This window comes from Oryctolagus cuniculus, chromosome 3 (assembly GCF_051225735.1).
Source record: "Oryctolagus cuniculus isolate XC-2025 breed Fujian yellow rabbit chromosome 3, ASM5122573v1, whole genome shotgun sequence".
Classification (NCBI taxonomy): Eukaryota; Metazoa; Chordata; class Mammalia; order Lagomorpha; family Leporidae; genus Oryctolagus; species Oryctolagus cuniculus.
The window spans coordinates 122,090,393-122,100,134 of record NC_142869.1 but is presented as its reverse complement, the minus strand read 5'-3'; the positions used below and the strand labels follow the sequence as shown (position 1 = coordinate 122,100,134).

The following is a 9,742-nucleotide window of genomic DNA, read 5'->3' as shown; positions in this document are numbered from 1 at the left end:
TGTTCCTCCTAGACCGAACCTCCTTGAAGGATGTCAATTTAGTACCTGACATAGTCACAACTACTGAATAATTAAATTAAAAAATTCTCCCTATTTTTAAAGAACAGACAGATTTGTATACTCAACTGACATCAGATGATTTCATATGAAGTTACTGACTGGTTCCTAGACTTCAGATGAAATCACCGGCACAGAACTCAGCCATAGGCCAAAGAGTCAGTTTCTGGCTTGGTCATCCTACCAAACTATCCAGATTTGACTCTCTCAGTGACTTTACATATCTTACAACTCTATCTCAGAAATACTACAGCACAGACCAGAGCTATGTAAGAGCTGGAAGAGCAGGAAGCTACTCTAAAGAAATAGCTTTGCCTCTTTTTTTTTTTTTTTTTTAATGTAATTGCTATTGGGAATAAGGTAAAGACTCTCTCAAGTGAAAGTCAATTCAATTTAAGTCAATTCAATTCAATCAAAGCTTTAATTTCTCTTTTATAGCTCAGTGTATGTATTAATATTTTAATCTTTATATACAGTATGTAAGGGTGACTGTGCCTTTTAAATTTTTTTGAAGGGAAAAGTCATTTTAAGATAGAAACCTGTTTTGTAAATTAAGAAAAGTGCTGACAATTTTCAAGGTGTTCAAACTGAAATCAGTCTGTATGCTTTTTAATACCTTTTAAAGAAGTGCCAACCCATCAAAATTTCCACTACTCATTAGGATAATTTTCAACTCTTTTATTCAATATATTTTATTTGCAATGTAAAAGGTCTTATGTTTGGTCCAAGCCTAAGTCATGCCACTTGGAGTCTCTCAAGGCCTAAGTAGAAAGATATTTCCTGAAAAGCTTATGTAAGACTGCTAGTAAATCTTCTCCAGCACCAAAAAGTCTGCCACTGTCAAAGCAGAATGCATTTTAAAGGCACAAAGTCAGCAGTCTGGCCATTTTCCAGCCTCAGCAAAGAAACATTACAGTATAGAAGAAATCAGCTGTGCACTTAAAAAACAAAATATATTTAGAGTCATCTTAAAAAGTTCAAATTTCATCTGTTATCCACACCATTATTAAAAAGAAAAAACTGGAGTGTTATATTTAATTTCCCCTGATAAAGGTGTTTCCTATCAAAAGTTTATTTACTTTTGGTCTTCCATGCCTTCCTCCCACCTTCAGGCTTTTTTGTTCTGAGTAACTCATTTTTATATATATATTAACTTTTATTGTGGTTTTTGGTACCTTCACAACTTGTTTGAAATAAATTCATACTTTATATAATAACTCTGTAAACTATCAGTCTATTTTTAAGTCTTTACATAAAGAACATTACTTTCCCATAGCTAATATTTTTCTTATAAAGCAACAGTTTTCTGCAGCAGTGTTAAAGTAGTAGTTTCTCCTCAGGTGCCTTTTCTCTTCAATAGCACTTAGAAAAGAAAAAGGAGACTGAAAAAGCAAACAACTTTGCTTTGGGTTCCACAGCCTCCCCAGATTCACTCTAAGGAGCATTTGTCTGCTATTCTGCACTGCTGGTTACCCTGACAGACCAAAAATGAGCCAAAGGGAAATCACAACCACACAAGACAAAGAAATGAAGGAAAAGCCCACTGGTCCAGACACCATGATCTTGCTCAAGTAGAAACGATGCCCTTCCTCAGGAACAGAAAGAAATCACAAAAGGTCCACAAACTGCGAGATTCTGTTTCTAGCACAGGTTTAGCAGTTGATTGACCAAGGCAGGAGGCACCTAATTCTTGTTCTTCCTTGTAAGCTGCTTCCTTTGATTTTAAGATTATGGGAAAAGCATTAACATCTAATTTGTGCTTTGACTTCTCAGATCAATAGCAGGATTTCAAATATTCCTCCAGGGAATGCCAGATAGGATCGTGATACAGGAAAACAAGATCTACCTTCAAGATTCCCTAGTAGCATACCTTTTGGCAGAGAATAAGAATACCTTAGTCCCTTATGAATCCCATGAAAGGAACCACACATTTAATGCCCCCAGGAAGACTATTATTTTCCAGACCTCTAAAAATAAAATACTTAACAGCATTTGCTTTAATTTGCTGGAAAAAACTGCAAGTAGCCAAATTACTGATCATATTTTTCAGTTAGCACAAACTCATTAGACAGCACGACCTTTCCCAGCCGTCTCATTCCACTAAATGTTCTTGCTCTTAGAAGATACATTACATTAGAAATACCTGGCAGTTTTTAAACTGTCCTGATAGTAGCTAACATTAATTTTGATAGGCTTTCATTTGCTCCAATTATGAACTGACTTCTACAGAGATTAGATCCACAAATGGCTCAGTGCTCAAATTCATTTTGTTTCTAAAATGGAAGCCTTGCTGCTCTGGATGCTATGTACAGCTGGTAAGGAAGTGACTGGGATTTGCTTTCTGTTGAGATCATTCACCCTTGATCTAAAAGTAGGGCTATCAGTTCACAGAAAATCCTCATTTCACATTGTGTCACCTTCTCCTTAAAATCTGTTTTGCATTTACTGCTTTGTAAGTGGCAGTTTTCAGTTCATACCTGGGACTCGTCTTTACATCAGGGTTCCTAACCTTGGCAGTTTTGGGCAGGACAATACTTTGGGGTTCAGGGGCACTGTCTTGGTGTATGACAGGTGAGCAGCATCCCTGGCCTCTACCCTCTGGATACCAGGAGTATCCTCCCAGTCTCCAGGCATTGCAAGAGGCCAAGTAAATTATCCCCACTCCACTAATAACAACCGCACTGTTTCCAATGATATCTGTTTGTCTTTTTTCTTTCTTTCTTTCTTTCCTTTTTTTTTTTTTTTTTTTGAGGGGCTTTATTCCTCTGTGACCCCAAGAACAGAGGTTTTGGCTCAGGACACTAGCTTTCACATACAGGTACTCTGAATTGAACTTATAGTTCCTAAATAATGCTATCTATGGGGAATCAGGAGCTAGAAACAGAAAGATGGTACACATGATTGTGAATAGTTCTCTATCTCCTTAATTTTGGGACTTTCCCCCTCAAGTAAAGAACACAGTTTAAAATATACTAACCAATATTCAGTCCTTTTTTTTCTTCCTCATTATTTCTGTTGAATGACAAATATGGTCTCATCTATTGCTCATACATTTAACGAGAGCACTCTCCTTTTGTCATTTACTTGAGTTTGTTGCTCACTGAATTCCCATATTTCTTTAAAATAAAATATCTTTTTCTCATAAGCAGAAAGTTATCCCTCAAGGTTTATGGATTCCAGTACCATAGATCTACTATAGTGTATTTGCTAATTATACTGGTTAGGACTAACAAATAAACATACCTCTTACAGATTCTTCTATCACAATTCCTACTGAGCAAAAAGCTTGGTAGACAGAGGTTAGGATCTAAAGAATACAGATGTAAGAAGAAACCTATATTCTTTAAGTTGAGTACCTACCCTAAAGTCAAGTTTAGGGTTCAACCCTACAATTGAGGATCTATATTAAATACTAGGACTAAAAACTACAAATGACACATTATTTTCTTCTCTGTTTCCCATGTCTCTCCAACACCACTAAGACGTCAGTGATAACAGGGAAAGACTCTACAATCTTTATGTATTCCAAATGATTTGTGTATACTAAAAAGAGTGACTATGTACTAAAGTGCTTTATCTCTCTGAACCACATCAGTACATTATACAAACTTAAAAAAAAAGTTTCAAGTTCTTGTAAGGAAAAAAAGATTAAATATAAAAAATTTAGGTTACTATAATTATTAAACAAATTTAACCAATAATCAAGAGAAATACTTTCCCTCTTGTCTTTTTTCTCCCCATCTCTCTTTTTTTTATAAAACAGAAAAGTGCAGTCAGAGAGAAGGTGAATGCACAGATGGGAGCCGGGTAGAGGCACAGGAAAGGTTACTGGCTGCTAGTGATAATGCACAAACATGTGCCTTAAAAGTTCATCAGCTGAAGGTCTCAGTTTGACCTCTACAAAAATCCGTTTGAGGAAATCTCGAGTATAGTCTGAGACATGAGGTGGCAGCTTTGGGTTTGTTGGCTGAGTGGCGATTTTAAAGATGGCGGCCATCGCTTCAAATTCAGCCCACGGTGGCTTTTCAGTTAACATCTCTACCACAGTACATGCTACACTCCTAAAAAAGAAATAAATATATTATACAAGCAATAGCATCATGAAATAAAGCTACTAACCTAGAAAATGAGAAAAAGAAGTCCATATAAATTTAAATACAACTTGATTTCACATTTAAACATTCACTAAAAGGTTGCAATTACATAAAACTGCAATTTAAACATAAAAAAAAATCAAAGAAAATAACCCATAACTTGATGACTATAATTTAATCCAAATGGTGGGCAGAGAATATTACTGTGGTTTTATATGAGTTTCTAACCTGGTGCTAAAAATAATTGTTTTTACCTTATAAAACATTAGAAGATGTTTGCCCTCAGGTGCCTAAAATGAACATCTATTAAAATCTTTGCTGGGGGCCGGCGCCGTGGCTCAATAGGCTAATCCTCCACCTTGCGGCGCCGGCACACCGGGTTCTAGTCCCGGTCGGGGCGCCGGATTCTGTCCCGGTTGCCCCTCTTCCAGGCCAGCTCTCTGCTATGGCCAGGGAGTGCAGTGGAGGATGGCCCAGGTGCTTGGGCCCTGCACCCCATGGGAGACCAGGAAAAGCACCTGGCTCCTGGCTCCTGGCTCCTGCCATCGGATCAGCGCGGTGCGCCGGCTGCAGCGGCGGCCATTGGAGGGTGAACCAACGGCAAAGGAAGACCTTTCTCTCTCTGTCTCTCTCTCTCACTGTCCACTCTGCCTGTCAAAAAAAAAAAAAAAAAAAAAATCTTTGCTGGGTGAGAAGTTGCCAATGACCACTTTGTGTTCTAACTTAAAATTATCAAGCAATTAAAGATTAAGTGAATTATTATGACATTAATAACAGACTAATTACTTTCAAAGATCTTCAGGGAAATCAAGTAAGACAGCTTTCTAATGCTGAGATTTGCTTCATACAATATCCTTAAAGAATGAAAGCTCTAAATATACTGTCAATTATAAGCCTCAATGAGGTATAATTAAAATAGTATTAATCCTTACAATTGTTGCATTGTATTTCAGAAGTACAAAAGAGAATTTTGTAGCAGGTGTTGTGGCACAATGGGTTAAGCTGCCAAATCAGACAATGGCATCCCAGTCACAGTGCCTGGGATTGACTCTTCCATCTGCTTCTAATGCAGCTTCCTGTTATCGTGTGGGAAGGCAGCAGGTGGCCCACATCAGAGTGACCCAGCAGTTCTTGACTCCTGGCTTCGGTCTGGCCTAGTCCCAGCTGATGAGGGCATTTGGGAGTGACCTATCAGAGGAAAGATCTCCCACTCACTCATGTTTCCCTCTGCCTTTCAAATAAATACAAATAAATAAATCTTTTTTAAGAGATCATTTAAATCCAGCTCAATAATTTCAACCCTGAGTGGGAACATTTAAGAAGTCCATAAAGTCCAGGCAAGTCTCACAAACCTCAAAACCTACCAGATATCTGCTTTTCTACCATAGCCTTCTCCACTGATTACTTCAGGGCTCATCCAGTATGGTGTGCCTGTGACAGACTTCATTCCTGTCCCCGACAGACAGATGGTTTGAAGCCGTTTGCTGGCCCCAAAATCTCCCAGTTTGACATTGCCTGTTGAATCTCGCAGGATATTTGCACCTAAAAATCAAGAAATATCTTCATTTCATTAATTTTACTGGCAGTCTGGAATATAGTACAAAAGAATAATGGCAGAGAACCAGTTACTGAACTCTTCAGTCTGTCTCCAAAATTAGACAACTTTTATCTCCTGATCAGTAGTAGTACCTGGTACAACACCAGCTATTTGTTGCATAAACACAGAATTTTTAAACAGCTGCATGTGCTTCAGGATCTAAGAGAGATCTCAAACTAAAAAGGACTAGTGAGGGCAGGAGATGAGAGGAACATGAAAAGAAAGATGAAGGAGCAAGAATCATAAAAGGGGGCCAGCCCTGTGGCATAGTGGGTAAAGCCGCTACCTGTAACACCCAGCATTCCATAGGGGTGCTGGTTCAAGTGCCAGCTGCTCTACTTCCAATCCAGCTCCCTGCTAATGTGCCTGGGAAAGCAGCAGAGGATGGCCCAAGTGCTTAGGCCCCTGCACCTACATGGGAAACCAAGAAGAAGCTCCTGGCTCCTGGCTTTGGCCTGGCCTAGCCCTGGTACTTTGTGGCCATTTCCAGAGGGAACCAGTAGATGGAAGATCTCTCTCTCTAACTGCCCTTCAAATAAATAAATAAATCTTTACAAAGAAAAAAAAAGTCACTGTAAGATCTTGGTTCTCAGTTTGTCTGTCATAGAGCAAGCAGCCCATGGCCAAAGCTTATTTCCTTGAGAAGTCAGCTTCTCCCTACAGGGTCTTCCTGTGGAACCTTCCTAGCCAAAAACTTCTAGCACTGTTTCCCCCTCTGCTACTACATAAATATTGTATTTTAAACTTTTTCTTAATAATAGGTTTTAATAATTTAAATGTCTTATAAGCAAGCTTTGAGTTTTCCATCTGTTTTTAGATGCCTTTTTTTTTTTTTGAGATTTTTACTTTTTATTTATTTGAAAGGCAGAGTCACAGAGAGAGGAGAAAAGAGTTGGAGAGAGAGAGAGGGAGATAGCTTCCATCTGCTGGTTCACTCCTCAAATGGCCACAACTGCCAGACTGGGCCAGGCCAAAGACAGGAACCAGGAGCTTCTTTGGGGTCTACCACCTGAGTGCAGGGACCCAAGCACTTGGGCCATTCCTCTGCTGCTTTCCCAGATGCAGTAGCAGGGAGCTGGATCAGAAGTGGAGCATCCAGGTTTTGAACTCGCACCATATATATGGGATGTTGGCATCACAGATGGATGCTTTACCTGCTATGCTACAATACCAGACCCTAAATTTCATTTATTTTTTAAAAAAAGTTTTAAAATGTTATACAGCTTTAGGTTTATAGAATTACTGCAAAGACAGTACAGAGTTTCCACATACCCTGGTATTATCTCACATTAGTATAGTATATTTGTCATAACTAATGAATATTGATATACTGGCACTAACTCAAGCCATACTTGCTCAGATTTCCTCAGTTTTCCCTCTAATGTACTTTTTCTGTCCAAGGATCCCATCCAGGATCCCACACTGCATTTAGTTATGGTGTCTCCTTAACTTCTTCTTGGGAAGTGGTTGTTTCTCAGATTTCCTTGTTTTTGATGACTGACACTTCTTAGGAATATTGGTTAGGTTCCTGCAGAATTAGGATTTGTGTCATTTTTTTTAAGATTCACTTATTGGGGCTGGCACTGTGCCGCAGCCGGTTAACACCCTGGCCTGAAGCGTTGGCATCCCATATGGGCACTGGTTCGAGACCCAGCTGCTCCACTTCCAATCTAGCTCTCTTCTATGGCCTGGGAAAGCAGTAGAAGATGGCCCAAGTCCTTGGGCCCCTGCACCAGCGTGGGAGACCCGGAAGAAGCTCCTGGCTCCTGGCTTCAGATCGGCATAGCTCCAGCCGTTGTGGCCATCTGGAGAGTGAACCATCAGATAGAAGACCTCTCTCTCTCTCTGCCTCTCCTTCTCTCTCTGTAACTCTGACTTTCAAGTAAAATAAATAAAATCTTAAAAAAAAAAAAAGATTCACTTATTTATTTTTTAAAGATTCATTTTATTTATTTGAAAGATTTACAGAGAGGTAGAGACAGAGATAGGTCTTCCATCTGTTCCAAATGACTGCAACAGCTGGAACTGAGCCAATCCTAAGCCAAGAGCTTCTTCTGGGTCTCCAACGTGGGTGGCAGGGGCCAAACACTTGGGCCATCCTTCACCATTTTTCCCAGGCACATTAGCAGGAGATGGATCAAAAGTAGAGCAGCCAAGACTTGACCTGGAGCCCAAATGGGATGCCAGTGCCGCAGGCCTGGGCTTTTAACCCGCAACACCACAGTGCTGGCTCTAATTTTCTCATGTTTAAATTCATGATTAAACTTAGGGATATAAGTTTTGGGAAAGAAGCTCAGAGGGAAACTGCCATTCTCACCCCATGATGTTAAGGGCACACACTGTCAACATCACTGTTGTTAATCCTGATCTCTTGGCTTCAAGTAGTACTGGCTCCACTTCCGATTCTGGCTTCCTGCTAATGTGCACCCTGGGAGGCAACAGTTGATAGCTCAAGTGCTTGGGTCCCTGCTGCCCACATGAGAGACCTTGACTGAGCTCCTGGCTCTGGCCAAACACAGTCCTGATTTTCTGTGCATTTGGAAAGTGAACTACCATAATTTCATAGCTAAATTTGGAGGTTTGATCAAATTCAGGCTCTGTTTTGGAAGGAAGGGATAAGAATGTATTCTAGACTATTTTAGTAGCATCAGAGGTTATTAAGGCCAACACCTATATATATTAGTTCCCTGGTAATTATAAAATGCTACTATTCTATCATTTCTCTTCCTCTGTTAGTCAAAATACTTCTGTGCTGTGGTAGGCTAAGCCTCTGCCTGCCGCATCAGCATCCCATATATGCATTGGCTGGTGTCTTGGCTGCCCCTCTTCCAAGTCAGCTCTCTGCTAATGGCCTGTGAAAGCAGTGAAAGATGGTCCAAGTGCTTGGGTCCCTGCATACATGTAGGCAACCCAGAAGAAGCTCCTGGTTCTTGTCTTCAAATTGGTTCAGCTCCGGTTGTTGCAGTCATTTGGGGTGTGAACCAGTGGATGGAAGATCTATCTCTGTTTCTACCTCTCTCTGTAACTCTACTTCTCAAATAAAGTCTTAAAGAAAAAAAGTAAGTTTTCTTTCATCCACTATTTGGTCTTCAGTTGTATAGGTTAAAAAAATGCATGGAATAGAGGAGTTTTTGAAATCAGCTTTTTCAAAATAATGAGCTGGTTGCCTAGCAACAATGATCCATTCATTCTTATCCTAAATTTCAAAATGAACTCAGGAATTTAAACTGAAAATCAATCAACTACCTTTCTTTTGTCCTTACCATTTAAAAATTATTCATAAAAATGTGGGAAATACAGAAAAGTAAAAATGTTGAAAAAATAATTATTCATTTTTAAATTTTTTTTTATTTTTAATTTTTTTTTTGACATGCAGAGTTAGACAGTGAGAGAGAAAGGTCTTCCTTTTCTATTGGTTCACCCCCCAAATGGCTGCTACAGCCGGCACGCTGTGCCGATCCGAAACCAGGCACCAGGTGCTTCCTCCTGGTCTCCCATGCGGGTGCAGGGCCCAAGGACTTGGGCCATCCTCCACTGCACTCCCGGGCCACAGCAGAGAGCTGGACTGGAAGAGGGGCAACTGGGACAGAATCTGGAGCCCCAACTGGGACTAGAACCCGGAGTGCTGGCACCACAAGCGGAAGATTAGCCAAGTAAGCCGTAGCGCCGGCCCCATTCATTTTTTTCATATCATTCATCTTCCATTCAGTATAACCACCGTTAATCAAACAAAAATTTTCCTTCTATGTTCCACTTGATCATACTGTATATCCCAGCTTATTTACTGATGTTAAAGATTTATTTTGGGGCTGGCTCTTTGGCATAGTGAGTAAAGCCACCGCCTGCAGTGCCAGCATCCCATAAGCGTGCTGTTCCACTTCAATCCAGCTCTCTGCTATGGCCTGGGAAAGCAGTGGAAGATGGCCCAAGTTCTTGGATCCCTGCACCCGCATGGGAGACCTGGAAGAAGCTCCCGGCTTCTGACTTCAGATCA

The 9,742-nt window shown here is 40.2% G+C and overlaps 1 protein-coding gene across 1 annotated transcript in view; it reads right to left on the bottom strand.

Annotated features, from left to right (window-relative positions):
• Positions 1-373: 373 nt before the first annotated feature.
• MAP3K2 (mitogen-activated protein kinase kinase kinase 2) overlaps positions 374-9,742 on the bottom strand; it is an 87,804-nt gene continuing 78,435 nt past the window's right edge. Inside the window, exons 16-17 of the mRNA XM_008258427.5 lie at positions 5,516-5,693; positions 374-4,118 (exon numbers count right to left, since the gene is read on the bottom strand). Coding sequence (XP_008256649.2) covers positions 3,893-4,118; positions 5,516-5,693 — 404 coding nt within the window. The 3' untranslated portion in view covers positions 374-3,892. The remainder of the gene's footprint in view (positions 4,119-5,515; positions 5,694-9,742) is intronic.